The sequence below is a fragment of the Sciurus carolinensis genome, chromosome 14, assembly GCF_902686445.1.
Source record: "Sciurus carolinensis chromosome 14, mSciCar1.2, whole genome shotgun sequence".
Taxonomy (NCBI): Eukaryota; Metazoa; Chordata; class Mammalia; order Rodentia; family Sciuridae; genus Sciurus; species Sciurus carolinensis.
The window spans coordinates 33,472,290-33,493,074 of record NC_062226.1 but is presented as its reverse complement, the minus strand read 5'-3'; the positions used below and the strand labels follow the sequence as shown (position 1 = coordinate 33,493,074).

Sequence of the window (20,785 nt, the reverse complement as noted above, 5' to 3'; positions counted from 1 at the left end):
TAAAAGAGCCTCCCAGGTCAGCCTGTCAGGACACGCTCCCCTCTGTGGTCTGACAAGAGTCCTTTTGGCCCAAAACAAAAGTGAATCCTCACAGGGCATGGTGGCACAGGCTCATAATCCCAGCAGCTTGGGAGACTGAGGCAGGAGGATCGTGAGTTCAAAGCCAGCCTCAGCAACTTAGTGAGGCCCTAAGTAACTCAGCGAGACCCTGTCTCTAAACAAAATATTTAAAAAGGGCTGGGGATGTGGCTCAGTGGTTGAAGTGCCCTGGGTTCAATCCCTGGTACAAAAAAAAAAAAAAAAAAGGGGGAATCCTTGCAGGGTGTCAGCAGTGGGTGGGGGGTTCTCCTGGGGGTGAGGGATGAGATGTCCCTGAAACTAACTCCAGAGTGGGCTCTTAGGGCCTCCACGCTCCACTCACACACCTGGCCTCCCATCAGAGGCCCCAGGTAATGCTGGATGAGAGGCACCTGATGGCAGCCAGAAACATCTAGGATCTCGGTAAAATTCAGATTCGGGCTCAGCAGGTCGGGAGTTAGGCCTGGGGGTCTGCATTTCTAAACTGTTCCCAAGGGGCTGCGGCTGCTGTCACTGCTGTCACTGCTGCCTGGTGACATATGTGGTTAGAGAATCTCCAGACCAGAGTATCTCAAACCTCCCTGATACCTGGAACTTCCAGGGTACTTGTTAAAGAGCAGTTTCCTGGGTTCCTTCCCTGGGGGATGCTGATCGGGCTTCGCCTCCCCCACCCCACCTGATGATTCCTACCTTGGTGGGTTTGGCGATCATCACCTAGACCAACCCCTCCCATGGTGCCTCCTCTCCTGGAGCCACCCAGTCACCACCCCAGTGGGGCTTGTCCTGCTGAGCAGTGGTGTTCGCCATGAACTGCATCGCAGTCCCAGGGTGCTACACAGCACAGAGGACTGGGCTCCTGAAAGTATGGCTGCAACCGGAAGGGTGACCAGTTTGTCCCCGTGTAACTGGGACTTTCCTGCCTTTAATACCGGAAGCCCAGAGCCCTACCTCCTGGGAAACTTTGAGTCCCAGGCAGATGGGGATGGCTGATCACGCCAAGCCTGGTGGGTTTTGATCTGTCACCAAGTCCCAGTAAAGTCTGGGAACCACGGCTCTAAGGAAAGTCTGTTGCAGGCCATCTTCCTCAAGAGGCTGGTAACCCTAACTCATCAATTACAGGACTAATGTTTCCAGAATAACACTGAGGGCCTGCTGGGCGTCTACTGGGCGCCTGGCACGAGTTCTGCTTTCTTGTTCTACTCCTCGCAAGCTTATTAGGTTGACATCATCCCATTTGACATGTTTGGACCCTGGGGCGGGGGAGTTGGTTTTCTCACTCCATCTCTGGTTCCTTCCAGATTCAACCTGCAATTCCAACTCGACTCCATGACGTGGCCGCGGCTGTGCTGATGACCAGCACCACTCTACCGTAAGTAGCACGAGTGATTTATTTATTTAGAATGAATTATTTATGCCCCGTATACTTCTAGAAAGCGGTTGAGGTGGCTGGCGGTGAAAGACGCATAAACAATAAGGCCACTGGAGTTACCCGCTGGGAACTGATATTACTTTAGATACCATGGTCTTGAATTAAAAATGGGGGTCAGAACCTTGAATTGAATCTTTCCCCAGATCGACAGGAAAGATATGGGTTGGGTCTGTGGCAGAAATAGATTGGAAACTTGTGTGTGCTCGATAGCATCATGCTCTCCTGTGACCTGCCTCAGAGTCTGTGACAACCAGAAGAAGCCCTCCCCTCCAGGTCCTCTGTCTTCACTGTACTGTTCTGAACCACCTTCATGGTCTGTGAGAGTTAATTTCATCCACACAACTTTGAATCTGGAGACAAGTGGAGACCTATAAATCTTCAAGGAGTTCCCTGGCCAGGGCCCGGCTGGCATCTCAGATTGCAAAAGCATTAATATTACATCTGCAGGGCTCACAGTCCGCTACGGGCTTCCACACACTCCACGGTCCCTATCCTAACTGATGCTCTCAACAGCCCCAGAAGAAGGGCAGACGTGATCAGCCCCGTCAGGCGTGTGAATTCGGCGAGGCTCCGTGAGGCTGCTGATTTGTCCAAGTCCGCTCTATTAGTAACAGACACCAGAAGGGCAAAAATCCAGAGCTTCTGAATTGCAGTTCTCTGTTTTGGCTACTGCACCAAAATGTCATCTCTTTCTAGGGGCAACAGTGTTGGGTGGTGAATTGCAGAAGTCTGGGAGAGCCTGTGAGAGTATACAGTAGGTATGACACTTGCAGAGTTAGAGAATAAATGAATAAAATGAACACAAGTTAGAATGAATGAGCAAGAACCCCTTTCCCCTGAAGATCCGTGGTTTTGCAGGGATCTGTGAAGCCAGGTGGGATGCGGGGACCACGTCTCTACCCTGTCTGTGGAAGGTCTGTGGAAGTCCATGAAGGACAGTGAATCCTCAAGGCCAGGGCAAAGCTGGAGAGTGGATTTTCTCCCCTGTCCCTCACACACATCACTGGGTCCTGCACCAGGCCATAGGTGGGGCCAGGCAGGAAGCAAAGGATCAGACATGGCTACTGTCCTTAGGATGCCACAGGTTAGTGGGGGCGGGGGTGAATCCTGAATCAGGAATGGGGACACTCGGGAGTAGAGGTGGGCTGGAGAGGGGAGCGCAGTGCACTTAAGTCTGGGACAGGGAGGAGGAAGCAGCTCACCCGGGAGAAATCAGAAGTTTCCATGGAAGGAATCAAATTTGAGGCACCGTTTTTCAGGCAAAAGGGGAGGGAAGTTCTGCCAGGCATCAGGGACTACCAGGGGAAAGCTTGATCTTGTAAGAGATGGCAGTTGAGCAGCCTCAAGGAATTCTGGTGCCTGGACCTGAAGATTTGGGGCAAATGTCTCCGAGAGGCAGACACCAGCCAGCCCTGTCTTGGCTCCCCACGGAGCCCCCAGCAAGCTCCTCTCTCTATTCCTCCAGCTTTGCAAGAGGCTTAGCCTGTGCTCCTCAGCCCTGTGTCCCACAGCCACCACAGGAACCTGCTCTGTTGCCATAACCACTCCAGGTCCTGCCTAAGCTGACCCCGACTCCTTTGTCATGGAAACCTTTTGAGGACTCCCCCTCTCTCCTACCAACCACGTCCAAACAAAAAGCTACCAGTCTTTTCCACACCTCATGCAGGACATTCTGCCCACTCTGAAATCAGGACTTTACTGCACCCCGCATCCAATGATACAGACAGGAAGGACCGTCCCAAGTCCCCAGGTCCCTGGGGTCTCTCCTGCACCCTCTGCTTGGCCATGGAGGATGCCCTTAATATAGCTTCTTCTCTTCCTCCTGTTTTTTTGTTTTTAATGAATTCAGAAAGTAGAGGCATCTCATAAACTATTAATGTGCTAAATGTCCCCTCTGGAGACCAGCACCAAGAAATGGCTTCAACCTGCCCTGGATTATTGGCCTCCATTCTCTTTCTTAGACAGCAGCAGTCTCCAACAGTGCTAGTCACACAACCCCTCCTAAGTGGGCTCTAGTCACGTCTGGAAGCCACTGCATGCTCTGTTCAAGGGCGTGGAGCCATGTGGGCTGGGCTCTGGCAGGATTCTGGCCTGGTGGGCTTTGACTCCAGAGGTAGAGAGGCAGACATGTGGATACCTAGAGCGTCTTGCTAATAGAGCTCCCATCCTGCTCCTGGTCCCTTGGTTTCAGGGTCTCTAACACCAGGGTAAGCAACCCTTGTCGCATGCGAATCAGGAGGTGATTTTTCGACTCCAAGAGCTACTGTCAGAGACCTGCTCCCAGCAGAGAAGTCCAAACCATCATAGCAACAGCTACAGTTTCACAGTTTCTAGAAACACTTTTGCTCAGCAATAAAGACATCATGCAAAACACGACATCTGCATAAAACATAAAAGTCACGTTTGCTAGTCCCATTTTACAGAGAAGCAAAGTGAGCCTAAGAGAGATAAAATAAGATCATGCATCCATTGCAAAGCCCTGGACGGCAAGCCAAGGGGCCCAGTATTACTGTGACAGTGAGAACTTGGATGAAGTCCTGCCCTTAATCCCTGCCTGGACCTCAGTTTCCCAGCCTGTACAATGGAGACACAGGACCCAAAGATTGCTAAGACCGTTCCAGTCCTGCCATCCTACGCATCTAACTCAAATTCTACAATCCCTAGCTAAGTAAGGAGTGGTACCTGATTTCTCAGGCAACCTACAGTGTAATAAAATAAGCATGTGGGAAAATCAAGTCAGATCATAAAATTCCTGTTCCTGTGAAGTAAAATGGCAACGCCTGACAGCGGAGAGAGACGCTGGAATGGGCAAATAGCAAAGGGCCTGACTTAGGGGTTTTCACTGATTTGGCTTTTTAAATGTCAAAACCAAGCATGACTTTGAGTTTTCAGAAATCAAGTCCTAAATGCTCTGGACTGCGCTGCCAGCTCGTCGACAGAGCTCCTCTCCTCCTGCTGGAAGACCCCCTTGCCTCCGCTCCCTCTCAGGAGCTTCTCCAAGAAGACAGCCCCGTTACACGAGCCAGAGCGATCCTCCCCAGGAAGGTCCTGGGGAGCGCCAGGGCAGGCCAGAAGGGAGGGTGGGCCAGGAAGGGGGCCCGGGGGCGCCAGGGAAATGCATCTGCAATTTCATCAGCTGCTGCGGCCACTTTTTAAAGGACAGGCTCTGCGGGATGCAGGGTCTTAAGGAAACCGTGTCTGTCTTTCCCTATCAGCAGCCCCTCATCCTCAGGAAGTGGACTGTACACTCGGCAGCTGGACCATTCTGTCTGAAAACCGAGGCTGCTCTCATCTCGCTCCGAGGAAGCAGGAGTTCCGTCCTGGTCTCCAGAGGTTCTTTGCTGGGCTCTGCCTGCATCTCTTGTCGATGCTGCTCCGAAGTGCCCTACTTTCTGCCAACCCCAGACTTCAGAAGGACAGACTAGGCCGGTGGGAGGTCTGTAAGACCCCCCTCAAAGAGCGCCAGGTGTGGTTAGACGCAAGCCACTGCCCATCTCTGAAGATGGGGCTCCAAGGGGGTCTGCAAACCCCTGCAGAGGAAGTGGGTTCCTAAGGCAAAGTGGGTCCAGAGGTGGGAGAGGTTGGCTGAGGCTGGCCAAAGGCCATCTCAGGTCCCTCAAGCTCCCTTAATGAGGGGCTGCAGCTGGAGAGCTCGTGGGTCCTCGCCGGTCTGGCAGGGTCGGATGATCTGCCCTCCGTTCTTGAGAGAGGAGCCCGGGGCCTCCTGGGCTGGCTGTCCAGTGGCAAACCTCCTGAGCACTGCTCGGCGTGGGAGCCAGGCCTGTGCCCAGGCCTGTGGTCAGGGGTGAATGAGAGGAGGCTCTGACCTTCAGTAGCTCCGGGGCAGCAAACGCCCGGAACAGGCAACTCAGAGGGCTTCCCAGAGGAAGGGGCATCCCAGCTGAGCCTGGCGGATGGGCATGGTCCCACGAGGTGGAGAGGCCACCAGGGGAAGGGAAATAGGCTGCACTGAGGCCAGCTGCACAAAGGAACAAGAGGTGGGCCATGGCCAGGGGACGGAGCGCCCACCGTCATGCCACGGTCGTGGACTTTGCCCCCAGCGCATCCCCCCGGACTCTCCTCCCTGCCTCTTTCCCACACATTCTGCCCACCAGCAGCGTTTACTGAAGAGCCCAGGTGCCTGGGAGATGAACGGGCCTTAGAAACACCTGGGCTTAGGACCAGACTTCCTTATCAAGACCCCCATAGCGCAAGAAATAAAAGCAAGAATCAGTAAATGGGATAGAGTCAAACTGAAAAGATTTTTCTCGGCACAGGAAACAATAATGTGAAAAGAGAGAAATGTGAAAGGAGAATATCTTTTCCACGTACACTTCAGACAGAGCACTCATCTCCAAAGAACTTAAAAAACTTTACACCCAAAATACAAAGAACCCAATCAATAAATGGGCTAAGGAAATGGGCAGACACTTCACAGAAGAAGATCTACAGGTGATCAACAAATATATGAAAAAGTGCTCAGCAACCCTAGTAATTAGAGAAATGCAAATTAAAACCACCCTAAGATCTCATCTAACTCCAATTAGAATGGCTATTATAAAGAACACAAGCAATCATAAGTGTTGGTGAGGATGTGGGGAAAAGGCACACTCATACATTGATGGTGGAGTTGCAAATTGGTGCAGCCACTCTGGAAAGCAGTGTGGAGATTCCTCAGAAAACTTGGAATGGGCCCACCATTTGACACAGCTATCCCACTCCTTGGTTTATATCCAAAGGACTTAAAATGAGCATATTACAGTGATGCAGCCACATCAATGTTCATAGCAGCTCAATTCACAATAGCTAGATTGTGGAACCAACCTAGATGCCCTCGATTGACGAATGGATAAAGAATCTGTGGTATATATACACAATGGAATACTACTCAGCCATAAAGAAGAATAAAATTATGGTATTTGCTAGTAAATGGATGAAGTTGGAAAATATCATGCTAAGTGAGATAGGCCAAGCCCAAAAAACCAAAGGTCAAATGTTTTCTCTGATAAGTGCATGACAATATATAACGAGGGAGGGTGATGGGGGGAAGAGAAGAATGAAAGAACTTTGGATGTTGTAGAGGAAAAAGGGGTGGGAGAGGGTGGGGATAGAAAAATAGTAGAATGAAACAGACAGTATTACCCTATATACATGTATGATTACATGAATGGTATGAATCTACATTGTGTACAACTGTAGAAATGAAAAGTTGTACCCCATTTGTGTAGAATGAATCAAAAATGTGTCTGTAAAAATAAAAAAATATTTTAATTAAAAAAATAAAAATAAAACAATAAAAAAATAAATAAAAGAAAAAATAAAAGAAAACAATTCCATTTACAATAGCACAAAGAATAAAATATTTGGTATAAATTCAACAAGAGAAATATAGAATTTATATTCTGAAAGTTACAACATTGTTGAATGAATTAAAAATTAAAATTAAGAAGGCATACCAAAAAAAAAAAAAAAGAAAGAAAGGAAAAGAAACACCTGGGCTGGCAAGTCTCCAAGAGCCCAGAGCATCTCAGTCACCTGAGCTGCGGGCACTGAACTGGCACAGAGGTGATGAGGGGCCGTGGGGATTTGATGAATCCCGTAGCCTGGAGCTGCTCCGCGTGGAGTCCTGGGACCTGCATTGTTCACATTGGCGTAACCCTGGTCCCCGCAAGCCACTCGTCCCATGCAGTTTGTGAGCCACCTACCTGGTCTTGTCTACTCTGTATGAAATCTCCCCAACAGCTGGCCTGGCGGACACCAAAATGCTCAGGGAACTCGACGTCACAGCCAGACAGCCCGTTGCATGCTGGGAGTCTCCAGCGGCAGGGCTCCTTCGCGGGGAGTAAGACCCTGCTTCCCCCCAACTTCCACCATGGCTCCCCTTCTCCCCACCCACCTCACAGAGCACCAGCGAACTCTCTCAGAGGCAGCCACGCGGCTCTGCAGGCCGACACGTCTCCTCTCCGGGCTCAACACGCCTGGATCTTCAACATCCACACCCCAACCTCCCTGGGTCACACCCCAGGACCCTGAAGGCACTTGCATTTAGGTGCGGGAACCCAGGCTCCCAGTGGCTCGGGTGACTCATGTCACGATGACAGTGTCATCCTCCTGTTCAACAACCACGGATCAAGAAGCCCAGAGAAATATGAAAGTTAAATTTAACCAGTCCTAACACCAGGATGGATTTTTACCCCTGTGGCTGCAAATTCCCGTTTCTGTGGCACAGGGAACAGAAACAACGGATGACACGCTCCCAGGCTGTCCCTGTCCGGCCAGCCTCGCTCCTCCCACGGGTCGTCAGAGCTTCGTTTCGGTTACACAGATCACATGCATTTTCCCGTTTGCGAAACCATTTCGGAGCCCAGTTTTGAATAAGTGAAGGGATTCATCAAATCCCTCTCGAGGCCGCAGATCCACCCACCCAGCCCCCCACCACCTCTGGAAGCAAGCTCGGCCTCCCAGACCGGAGGCACGGGCGACTTGGGAGGTCCACAGAGTTTGGCTCATAACGTGTTTGGCTGCATTCCCTGGGAGGGAGGCAGAAAGCCAGGCTCCCAGGGTACCCTCCCCGCATCAGGACCCAGGTCTTTGTTCGGGCTGCACAAGGCTGGGAGGAGCCTGCTCTCCTGGGTTCATCCACAGTCCCACTCCCAGACCCTCAGAGCACGCCAGTCTGTGGAGCGCTGTCCAGTTCCCAGGTCCCAGAGGCCCTGTGCACATCTGGCTGGAGCTGTCGTCTGGCCCCGTGTCAGCAGCAAACACTTGTGCAGCCGAGGATCATGCACGAGAGTCACACTGGAGCCCATTAGAAACGCACAGCGCGTCTGCGCAGGTGGAGGTGGAGAACCTGCATGCGCTACACCCTGCGAGAGGCTCTGCCATGGACGGCTTCAGGCTCCGCAGCCTGTTCTCCCCTCTTAGGTCAGGGTTCAGCAGGGCCAGCTGTGATGCAGGCTCTCGGTAGACACTGGGAACCCTGGATGAAGGAAACCGGGGACCCTGCTGCCGGGAGGTTCAGAATCCAGTGGGGAAGATAATGAAACGAGTTATTTTCCACACACATAACTCACTGCAGAGGGGACTACTGTACGTGATGTGGAAGAGAGGCAGGCCAGAGCTTCCCAGCCTTCTTCACCAGCCTCCTGAGAAGGCTTGGCAGACATCGCCTCCTGATCCCACTGCCTTGTGACATTATAACACCACAGATAAATATCTATCTATTTATGCATATGTACTGTATGCATATCTGTGCTTCATACATTAAGAGTAAGATTTTTTTTTTTATTTAAAAAAATTTTTTTTTTCTTCTGGCCCAAGAACCAATTTTTCAGCCCCTTTGGGGAAAATGGCACAGCCTGTTGAGAACACATGGTATAGAAGAGGAAGGAATATTTAATTCAGTTGGGGGGACAGAAGATGGGGGGCAGAGGATGGGAGGCACAAAAGGAAAGGAAGCAAGGGAAAGAGAGCAGGGAAGGCACCACAGAGGAAGGGTAATCTGTCCAGGGTTTTGAAGGATGAGCAGGAGTTCTGCATAACAGGGAAGGGACTCAGTGTCAAGTCCCCTTACTGGGCAACTTGAGCGTCTGTCTTCTTCTCAGACATTAGTCCCCAGTGACCTTCACCTTCCTCTCTACCTGGTACTTCTCTCTCACACTAATTCTCAGCTAATTTGCATGATCAATAGAATATTGGTATGCAACTTCCAGAACCAGGTGCTAAGAGACTGCCAGTTGTGGCTTGGTCTTTCAGAGGAATCAGTTTGGCAGAACTGGGGATTTTGGCTGCCATGACATGAGTATGCACAAGCATCCCCAGGGAGAGGCCCACATGAGAGGAGCTGCCCTGGCGATCATGAGAGTGTGCCACCCGGGGAACGGATCCTCCAGCCCAGTCAAGCCTTCGGATGACAGAGCCTCTCACCCTCAGCTCTTCCTGCTGGGCCCCACACACCATTTTGTGAGTCTGAATCCTGACCTGCAGAAATAATGAAGTAACAAATGATATTGCTATTTGGAGCCACTAAATTTGGGGGTGATTTGCTACCTGGTAATAAATGACAAACACAGGCCCGTCTCATAACCCACTTCCCCGATGTTTCGGGTCCTTTAGGCAGGTGGCCTCTCATACTCATGCTGGGGCCCAGTCACTTTGGCCAGCAAGACAGGAAGCTTCCAAACTTCACTAGTTCCTGCAGCTCCTCGAAGCATTCTGAGAGGCAGACAGTTACAGGAGAGGCTGAGAAGCAGGATTCTTCTCTGGGTCGGGGGTTTCCTGAGGAGTTTGGCCTCTCATGTCTGGAGAGAATGTCAATTTGTAGGTCCTCCATCCCTGCATCCCTTCACCCCTCCCTGCCTCTCTCTCCATCTAGTAAAGTCTGTGACAAGGTAACTCAAACCTGGGCTCTGTCCTCAAGGATCTCACTGCCTCACCCAGGAGACAATCATTTGTACATGGGCTCTCAGGTAGACAAAACCCTATGAGAGGGACAAGAGAGGGACCTGGGGCACAGGGCTGTTCACATACTGTTAGACATAAACCAGGGAGAATGTCTAAGGGGCCCACTTTAGGTGTCTTCTAGTGGCAATCAGGAAAGGCTTCCTGGAGGAGGCAGCGTTTCATCTGGGTCTCAGAGCAGAGACAGCACTTGCCACACTGGACAGAGGAGATTGGGTTGTTCTGGATGATGGGAAAAGTGTAAGAAAGGTAGAAATGCAGGAAAAGCCAGGAATGCTAAGTAGTCATGTGTTCAGCTTGGGGTAGCAGGCGATGGCGCAGGGCTAACACCAAGGAGGTGACTGTCAATCAGGGCCTGCTACATGCCAGACACTGTTCTAGTTACTTCCAATCTTTTAAAGCCTACCAAACCCCTGTGAAGTCAGCGGCTTTCTCCCTTGACGGCACAGAGGGGGCCGAGGCCCAGGGCCTGGCACTGACCACCAGGACTGTGCTCCCTGAGCTTCAGGAACAGAGGTCCAAGCCTGGAGAAGGGGAGTGACTTATCCGAGGTCCCACAGGGGCCTGGGGCACCGTCAGGGCGTGAGGTCCGGCTCCCACAGCAGGCTCCCGGGTGCATGGTCAGGTCTGCACACGGCTCGCCGGCTGCTCTTTGGCCTCCTCTCCTGTTGCATCTGCCCGCACCCAGGGTGGCCTGCTCCGGCCACAGGCGTGACTCAGTGCTCTCGGGGCCCACACGCTTTCCCACCTCCCACTTTTGCACACCCAGTCTGCTCTGCCGGCAGCGCTCTCCTCCACGGCGCCAGCTGTCCTCCACCGCCTCCTCCTTCAGCAGCCAGCGCCGCATCACCTGCCCCAGGAAGCTCCCTGGCCCAGGCCCGAGAGGGGCCTGGTCATACCTCTGCCGCAGACACCACCCCTCTTGGCGGTGCCGCTGGGCCCTGCCCCACGTGTGCAGGCCTGGACTCAGATGCTCTGCGGTCAAGCCAAGAGGAGGAAACACGCCCTGGGGAACTGGCTCCCGTGCCCCTGCCCGCATCTCACCCCTGGCTGCTCGTCCCCCAGGTCTGCCTTCGCTCCGTGGACACCGGGCCCTTCCCGTGGCGAGCTGCCCACTGCACATGCTCTCACCCACTGGCAGGGAATGCGCTCCTCCTCCTGGGCCCTTCTCGCCCTTCAGCTCTTAGTTCAAATGCACCCTCTCCACGAGGCCTTTCCTGGTCGCCCCAAGGCAGCTGCGAGGTATCCCTCATCCCTGGTTTATTCCTATCATGGCCCAGGGCCCTGAGCTCAGTCTTCAGGGCCAGAACAGCTGGGTTTAAGTCCTGGCCCTAGGACTTGTTAGCTTTGAGTCCTTGGGCAAATTACTTAGTTTTTCTATACCTCAGTTTCCTGATCTATAAAACTAAGGATGATACTGATACCACTGAGCAGTTATAGGAGTAAATGAGCTAATGCAGGAGTGTCCAGAACAGAGACTGGTACACTCTAGGCCCTACAGATATGGCCACTGGCTCTCAGTATGGCTACTTATTTATTTGCTGATTGCCCATCTTCCTCCCAGAATATGGCTGGGGACCATGTCTGTCCTGTTCAGCACGATATCACCAGAACCTACCAAGACATAAAGTAAGTTGCCTAAAATACTGGTTGGTTGGTTGGTTGGTTGGTTGGATGAATGGATGACTGATGGATTGATGATAGAGGGAGGGATAGATGGATGACAGATGAAGGGTGGAGGTAGAAGAGGGAGGCAGGGATGAAGGGATGATGGATGGATGAAGGGATGGATGGACAGAGGGAGGGAGGGATGGATGGTTGGAGCAAAGAAGTATGTGTGTGGACCACTCCCTCCTAATGGTTGGGTCTTCCTACACTCTTCTTTCCTTTTCCAGATACCAGTTGACATGGAGAGTCTCACCTACAATGGATCATGGCCTTACTACTGAGCACCCAATAGTGCTTAAAATCCACAGTGTACAGAGTGAGTGACTGGCCGGGAACCCAGGAAAGACTTAACTGAGGAGAAAGGCAGTCTTAGAGGACAAAAAAACTTCAGTGGGGAGAGAGGCTGGGCAGGGAGTGGACAAAGGGGCATCTTGTTCAGGGACCAGTGCAAGCATGGCTCTGGGGCCCAAAGGTCTTGGTTTCTATGTGGAAGGCCAGGGCCTGGAGGGTCTGAGCCATGCAGTGAGTGGAAGGAGCAGGAGCCCACACTGGAGAGCAGAGGGTGAAGGAGTGAGTGATTAGCACCTGGGGTTCAAACACAGTGTGGTGGCCTCAGGGCTGTCCCTTAAGGACCCACAGTGGAGGCCATGCTTGGCCAGGCCAGAGGACCAGGCCGGGAGGCAGGGGCAGCAGGAGAGGGCCTGGGAGATCTGACATGAGTGACTTAGGAAGCACAACGTGTGAGAAACATTCCTGCAAAAGACTGGCGGCAATAAAGACAGCCTCCCCAAAGGAAGCTGGCTGGGAGCTTACCTGCACCAGATTCCAGCCCTGCAGGGACTCCGCGATGATGGATGTGACAGACGGACAGACGCCTCCAAACACCATCAGATGATTCGGGCCGTATTTAATGGCATCATAGAAGGCTTTCAATCCTTTGGCATTATCACACTGGGAAGCAGCAGAGAGAGAGAGAGAGGCTCACATTAGAAAATGCTTTCTCCAGGGGCAAGAGCCCTGCCATGGAGTCACACAAACCTTTCCTCATGAGACACCTGCCGACCTCAGTTCCCCCACGGTGGGCCACTCTAAGTCAGCCCTGAGCCCACGCATGAGTGTGGGGAAGTATGGCCTTGGCATTTCCTACCCTGACTGTCCTCCCCAGAGCACCCTCCTGGGGTCTGAGATGGCTCACCCTGGGCTCTCCCCATCCCATAATAGACACTAGCAAGTGTCGATGAGCACACGGAGACTCTGGAACCCTTGGGCACCATTAGTGGAAATATAAGATGATTCCACGGGAAAAACCAGCACGCCAGCCCTCAGAAAGCCAAATGCAGAGTGACCACGTGATCCAGCAATTCCACTTCTCTTTCTGGTGGAAAGAACCAAAGGCGGGGCCCCAGGAGATAATGTGCACACCCTGTTCACAGCAGTACCGCTCACAATAACCAAGAGGTGGAAACACCACCAATGTCCATCCACAGAAGAAGGGGTGAACAAATCATGGTCTACACACGACAGGTATCCTTCACCAAGAAGGAAGGGAATTCTAACACACGCCACGGCAGGACGCACCTGGGAGGCATCCTGCTACATGAAATAAGCCACACGAGAGGGCATGTGTTGTATGAGTCCTCTCGTCTGAAGTACCCACAGTGGTCAAATGCAGAGAGGCAGAGTGGAGCTTCTGGGACTCAGGGAGGAGGGCCATGGGGAGTTGGTGTTTGTAGACTCGGGGTTTCCGTTTGGGATGATGGTGGCCTTCTGGAGACAGAGGGAGGTCACGTTGCCCAATGGTGTGAATGCACTTAATGCCCCTGAGCTCTGCGCTTGAAGACGTTCACCCTGCTGAGTTTTCCATGATGGGTATTTTGTCACAATAGTTAAAAATACTAGGTAGAGGGTAGTGAAGGGAGGGGAGGGGGCCTGGGGTAGGAAGGACAGTGGGTGAAACAGACATTATTACCTCACGCACGCATATGACCTCATGGCCGATGTGATCCTACAATATGTATCATCAAAAAAATGTGAGATTGCACTCCATTTATGTATGATCTATCACAATGTATAAATGCATTCTACTGCCATGTCCAAATTAGAACAAATTAGAACAAAAAATTAATAAACTAGCATAAATAAATAAAGATTTAAAAAAATAATAAATGAGAAAAGACGATGATGGTGCATCCGAAGCAGAAAATCCACATGGCGAACACTTGCCAAGTGGCTCGGTGCCTGGCTCCAGGGCTGGGTGCGGCGGAAATGCAAAAACTGGACCCGCCCCCGCTGAAGAGTGCATGCGTTACAGAGGACAGCTGGCCGTGGAACGCCGCAGTCCAACGTGGCGATGGAGAGGCAAGGAACATCCACAGGCATCGCGAGTCAGTCATGGCTCACTTTGCAGCTTCCCACCTCCGCCCACCTCATCCCAGCTGTGCGGTGAGCCCTCCCCTGGACAGGGCACTGGCTCCTAACTGGCCATCTTGCTTTCTCGTGGGCCCAGTGAAGTCATCCACCACCCGACAGTCTGCAGATGCTTCACCAAACATAATTTAGTTCTTCTCACTTTCCTGCTTTCCGTGCATTTAAAACTCAAATTCCTGGATGAGGGTCGAATCCAGGGGTAGAGTCCCTGCCTAGCATATGCAAAGTCCCCGTCTGACCCCCAGAACAGCAAATAGAAAGGAAGGAAAGGAAACACCCTCAAATTCCTATCAGGATGTAATTCTTGAAACCTGAAAAACAATTCTTGCCAGGCACTGTGGCGCATACCTATAATCCCAGCGACTTGGGAGGCTGAGGCAGGAGGATCACAGGTTCGAAGTCAACCTCAGCATCTTAGTGAGGGCCTAAGCAACTTAGCGAGACCTATCTCAAAAGAGAAAATGAAGGGGCTGGGGATGTGGCTCAGTGGTTGAATCACTGGTACCAAAAAAACCCCTCAAAAACAAACAAAAACCATTAATTCTCATGAAAATCCAGAGTGTGCTCATGCCGACGCTGTGTTTCACTCATTAATAAGGGGATCTGTAAGATAATGAAGTAGATTCAAAAGAGAATAACAGAAAAAGAATTTTCACAGGGAAAAAAATAAGGAATGAGATTGCTAAATTAGATACAAAACCAATTAACGTCGTACAAGGAAATAAAACTCTAACCATTGGGGACGGAGAAGAAAATCACTGCAAACTAGCACATCCTGTAGGCTGTAGAGAATGGTAGATACCGGGGCCTTAGTCAACGGGCAGAGTCCCAGGGCCTCCAGTCGGACGACACTGAGGCAGGGCAGTGAGAACGTGCTCCAAGTAGCAGGCTAAATGGTCACATAGTCACATCTTTGCATTACTTGTGCGCTTGGGATAATTTTCCTAACATTCCTTGTCCTACGAGAAGTCAGTCCAGCCCCTGCCTCCCATGCTGGAATGATTTCTTCCAGTCTCCCCCTTGCTCAACAAGTGAGGCCTCACCTGCCTCCTTTTAATGGCTTGAAATCAAAGACCATTTCCTTCCTGCCTCTGGGCCACTGCGCTTGCTGCTTTCTTTGGCAGGAACACTGTTCCCTTGCTTCTGGTCACTTAGGCCTCCCTACCCGATAGGGCGCCCACCGAGTCGCTCTCCAACGTTGGCCCTATGTACTGCCCTAACTTAGTTCCTCTAACAATCTTCAGTCATCTTGTCTGTTTTTGTTTGCCTGCACATTGGCCGATTTCCTTAACTAAAACGTAGGGCCCCAGCTGCATGAGGCCTCTGTGCCGTTCCCTGGAGCTTAGCCTCCCAGATCCAGGAAGTACCTGTTGGAGCCCCTACCGCTCCCTCATCTTCCTTCCACCTCTCTCCTGTTTTGTCTTCCATTCTGTGTCTTCTTCCTTCCTGCTTGTCCCCACCCTCTCCTGAGTGACTACAATCTGGGACCAGAGTGAGCTGGTGTGGGTTAGCATTTGAAGCTCCCCGGGCTGCCCCAGGGAGCTGCTCACCAGGATAGACCCACGAGTCCACTACCATTGCTGGCCCCAGACAGCTCCCTGTCTGCTGGGAGCCGTACCCTGAGACAGGACACAGGTGGCCACATCACGTGATGGACAGCACGCAGAGGCAGATCCAGGCTATGGGTCACCACAAAGGCCAGCCAGGGAGAACTCTGGGAGAGAGACTCTAGGAAGGGAGTCGTGGCAGAGGGGAGCACTGAGCAGAGGCACGGAGGTGGGAACGATAGGACAGAAATGGCCCCATCCCCTCAGCAGTGGGTACAGGTGGGCAGGTGGCCATGGGAAGTGTAGGCAGAGCTCTGGACGCAGGCTGGGGAGTTACACCCTGTAGAAAACTGAGGGTGGGGGAGAATTCAACTTTTTAAGATTTTTTTCTAATTTTAAAATTGGTTATTATTTTATTTTGCTAAGAAAGAATGAGGAAGATAAAAGGGAAAAAAAATGAAGGAAGGAAGGAATGGAGGGAGGGAAGGCTGTTTCCACTGCAGGAACAGACACAATACAGCAATCCATGTTTTAATTGTTCCTACCATGATTTACTGAATCGTTTAATACCTTTCTGTAATGATTTTTGGCTTGTTTTTCTAATCTAATGACAATCCTGAGGACAGTACCACAAGATTTATAATCAAAGCTGCATTGAAATCATATTAAGAACATTGAACTCATTAAGACGTGTTTGCTCAGCAAACATTTCCGGATATCCAGTCTGTCCAGGGTTCTGTGTTAATAATGGTGTCCGGGCTTCCCGCAAACACATGCGGGGCTACGTCAACTCAAACACCTGAAGATATCTGACAACCAGTACTGGAGCTGGAAAAAGCTTCCGGTGTTCACCAGACTATCATGGAAGGCCATTGCAGCCCCAGTGATCCGTGCTCCTTGGTGTGATAACCATGAATGCCACGTTTCACAGGAAAAGGGATTTGCAAATGCGATGAAGGTTATTAATCAGCTGGCCTTAAGTTATCATCAGAGTTCTTTGGTTGGTAGCAGAAGGGAGATCAGAGATTCAAAGCATGGCATGAGTTTGATGTGACACTGGTAGATTGAAGCTGAAGAGGTGCCAAGGAAACAGACCTCAGACCTCCACCTCCAAGGAACCGAGTTCTGCCAACACCCTGAATGAGCATGGAAGCGGATCTTCCCTGGTTGAGTCCCCCAGTAAGAACACAGCCCAGTTGACTCCTTGGATTTGGCCTCATGAAACTCTAAGCAGAGTACCCAAGAACCTTCTGGCAGGAAACTGTGAGAATTAATGGTGTGGCTTAAACCATTAAGTTTATAATAGTCAGTGACAGCAGCAATAGAATACTAGTGTCCTATGGTGAAACCGGGAAAAGTCAGAACAGAGTAGTGAGGTTTCTTTACATTTAAATTTATTCCACAAAAAGAATTATCCTTAATTTCTAGTTGATATGGTGTTGAAGTGTTTTTCTGTAATAAATGGTAGGAGGGTTTTGTTTTTAATATGCTGACATAGCAAAGTAAAGGTTTTGCACCCTACTTAGCTAAATTTCTATTCCAGGGTTCCCCTTCGTTGGTGTGCAAATCTGCACTTCTGGATGGTGCTAATCTAGCCCATGCCCTCACTTTCGGATACAGAGTGAGGAAGAGAAAGGATCTGTCCCCTGTCTTGCCAGGATTAGGAGATGACATTCTGGATTCCCAGTTTAGAGTTTCCTAACAATGTAGAAACTCAGTGGGCAAAGAGAAACATTCTAGAAAGGGCTATTTCCCCCAGAATAATGCTGCAAGCCCAGACAACCTATAGGCCCTCACAAGTCCCCACTGACTAACAAGCTGCAAGCCACATGGACAGCCCTGTCCTGTTTCAGTTCCGTCCTCCCTCACCCTCTTTCCTTATACTGTATTCTCACCTGACCTGGTTATTGTCCCCAATAGATGGACTTTCTAGCTGAGTCTTCGGAGCTGGATCAACCTGGAGGTTTTCAAATTCAGCCCAGCAGGGCCCTGGGGCCAGCGGCAGGAGGGGCTCCCTCCCCTCACGTTAGCCAGCCCTGCCTGGGATCTGTTTCAGACACAGCATCAGAGTCCACAGAATTCTGAATTTGAAAAGAAGATTTCTTTGCTAGTCACAACCAATGTTTGAAACCTGTGAAGGAATGGCCCCAGAGGTCCTTGTCAAGTCTGACTTTGGTCTCCAGCCTCCGGAAGGGCGGCGAGTGTCTCTCGGACAAGGTGGATGGGCACAGACATAACAGCTACCCGCTGACGGCAAGTTCACGGCACATCAATTTGCCTGATGACCAGTTCACCAAAACACTGGGGCATTTGTCCAGGTGTCCGTCTCCGGGGGGATACCTCGCGGACACTCCACCAGGCGCAGTTCAGCACCGGTCCTTCCAGTTCGGTTGAGTCAATTTCAAGTGCCTTTTGCATCGCCTCCTTCCTAAAGGCTGCCTGGAGATGTTCCCCTAAAGGCTGTTTATCAGGGTCCCTTCTGGTGGACCTGCCCCTGCGTAAGCCAGGGAAATGCTGGAAGCTTTTGGATACCCCACTGAAGGCGGCTGGCGACTGCTTTTAGAGAGCCGCTCGCTGGGCAGAACTATCGTTCTGGGGAGCTGTTGGCGGCAAGCTGTCCTTCAGCCTTGGGCTTGGGATGGATTGCCCTCAGAGCCCCCAGAAGGGGGCTCTGCATCCAGGAAGAAAGACGGGCTTCATCACAGTCTCTACTGTCCCCCTCCCCAAGTCCCCCTTAGAAACGTCCCACGCGCCTGCAGAGGGTGTGCAGCCTGGTTGGCACGGTCACCTCCTGACCAGCACAGGACGAGTTTCCATCACTCATCTGATTCTCACAAAATAGCTCATTTAAGACCAGCCAGAGCCTCCCATCTGCAGTCCTGCCCCCTGCAGCCTGGCCCTGTCCCATAGGCCAGCAACTGTCACCTCCCGCTCTCCTCCTCTGCCCCTCCTGCCCCTTTGACTCCACATCTAGGGCAGCGTCATGGTCGCTCCCTCCAAATTCCACTATTTCATTGCCGATGGCTTCTCCTTTCCTCTAAGGATCTATGGCGGACAAATCATCACCAGCACATATGGGCTCTTAAAATTCAGCACTTACAAATGGGAATGGATCCAAGGGCCATGAAAATCAATTTTTTTTTTTTAATGAAAGAAGTGAGACTCCAGAATGAAATCCATTTTCATTTAAATATCATTTTTAAAGAATTAAAATACTTTTTTTTTGACTGAGAAATTTCAAAGAAAATGTTACTGAGAGTTAACATGTAAAAATGCCAAGAAAATGCCAGAGTTAATAGCAACCCATTTGAAACTGAAAATCACTCACTCCAGAATTTCAGAATGGAAGGAGAATTTGAAAGCTAAGGTATCCAATCTGTCCCCTGCCTCCCTCATGGAGGAGCCTGACCCCGGCTCCCATCCCTCTCAGGAACCTCAATCCCTCACCAGCAGAAGGATCTGTCCTTGGCCAGCTCTGCTTCTTAGAAAAGTCTTCTTACGTTGGCCTGGAACACCCTTTCTTTTGATTTCCAGTTCCAAGTTCTCATGCTAGGGCAGGGCTGAGCAAACATCTCTCATAAAGGGCAGATAGTAAATTCCTCTGGCTTCCTGGGCCCTCTGGTCTCTGTGGCAACTGACTCCGCTGTTGTTCCATGCAAGCAGCCATAGGTAACTGAGTGAGCAGGGCCACATTCCAATAAAACTTTATTGAAAAAGCAGGCAGCAAAAGGATTTGGCCCCTGTGCCCTAGTTTGCAGTCCCCTGCTCTATGACCTCATTGAATAAGGACAGTCCTCCACCCCATGAGAGACCTTCAGATACCCAAACAGCCAGTTCTCAGATGTTCTCAGGCTCAGTGCCTTCTGCTCTTCTAACCATCCCAGGTCGAGAGAGCTTCACTTCCTTTTCCTCATGGAATTCCCTGGGAAGACGTTGGGGTACCAATGTTTTGGGGATATAGCACCTAGCATGGTCTCCCAAATGCCTCCATCTGCTCTGCACAGAAAAGAAAGTGAGCTACCAAGGACCATGCCCTCCTATGTGTTAGACACAGTACTAAGTACTCCATCTCTCACAATATCATGGAAAGGTCAGTACTATCATTATTTCCGTGTTGTTGATAAGGAGACTAAGTTAAATAACTTGCTCACAGTCACATAAATGGTAAGGATTCAATTCTAGGCACTGTAACTACAGAACGCTGTTTTACTTTAAATAAGCATTCAGAACTGGGCACAGTGGTGCGTGCCTGTAGTCCCAGCTACTTGGGAAGATGAGGAGGGAGAATTCCTTGAGCTCTGAAGTTCCAGAGCAGCCTGGGTCACACAGTGAGATCCCATCACAAAAAAACAAACAATACCTTGATAAGAATTCATTATTATGAAACAGTTCACTTGGGGAAAAGAACTCGCCCCATGCATATACCTTGTATACGATATGAAAAATAGCAATAGACACCTACAATACAGCCAGCACCTGCTCATGCTGAACCCCTGGGTGCCCCCTGGCACATTCCCCTCTCACCCACGGGGGCTGAGTCTGGACTTGGCGTGTAGCCATCCTTACTTTTCTTTATAGTTTTAAACGTGTAGGTTTTCTAAACACTGCCGTTTCATTTTACCTGTTTTGAGCACGTGAGTGAAGTTGTGCTGTGTTCCACTGACCCCTGACCTGTGTCTCTGGTTCATGTTTGACAGATTCTGTGGCTGGGCACAGTTGTAGTCCCTTCACCTCCGTGGCGCAGTAGCAGGCCTCGGGGGTAGCACCACTGTTCATCCATGTGTTCCCCTGTCGATGGACACTTGGGTTGCTTCCAGGGTTCTGTTTAGTTGTGGTAAGCAAGATGGTTGAACGTTCCTACCTCCTGGCAAACACAGGCAGAGGTTCTCTAGGGGGTGAACCTGGAAGTGGAACTGTTGAATCATATAGTTTGCCACATTTTCTCAAAGTGATCCATTTACACTCCCACCAGCAATGTTTGAGAGATCTCATGGCTCCACATCCTTGCCAACTTTAATTTTTGCCAGTCTTGTGGGTATTTGACATTTTGTTTCAATTTGCGTGTTCCTGAGTACCAAAGCGGGTAAGCCATCTTTTCATATGTTTATGAGTTGTTTGTGCCTTCTCTTTTGGACCAGTGACCTTGCCCATTTTTCTATTGGGTTGTTCGTTGTCT

General features: G+C 50.8%; 1 protein-coding gene across 1 annotated transcript in view; it reads right to left on the bottom strand.

The window, feature by feature from the left end:
- The window catches only part of Gabbr2 (gamma-aminobutyric acid type B receptor subunit 2), a 345,550-nt gene that overhangs the window by 217,895 nt on the left and 106,870 nt on the right, over positions 1–20,785 (bottom strand). The window contains exon 2 of the mRNA XM_047525637.1: positions 12,449–12,586. Coding sequence (XP_047381593.1) covers positions 12,449–12,586 — 138 coding nt within the window. The remainder of the gene's footprint in view (positions 1–12,448; positions 12,587–20,785) is intronic.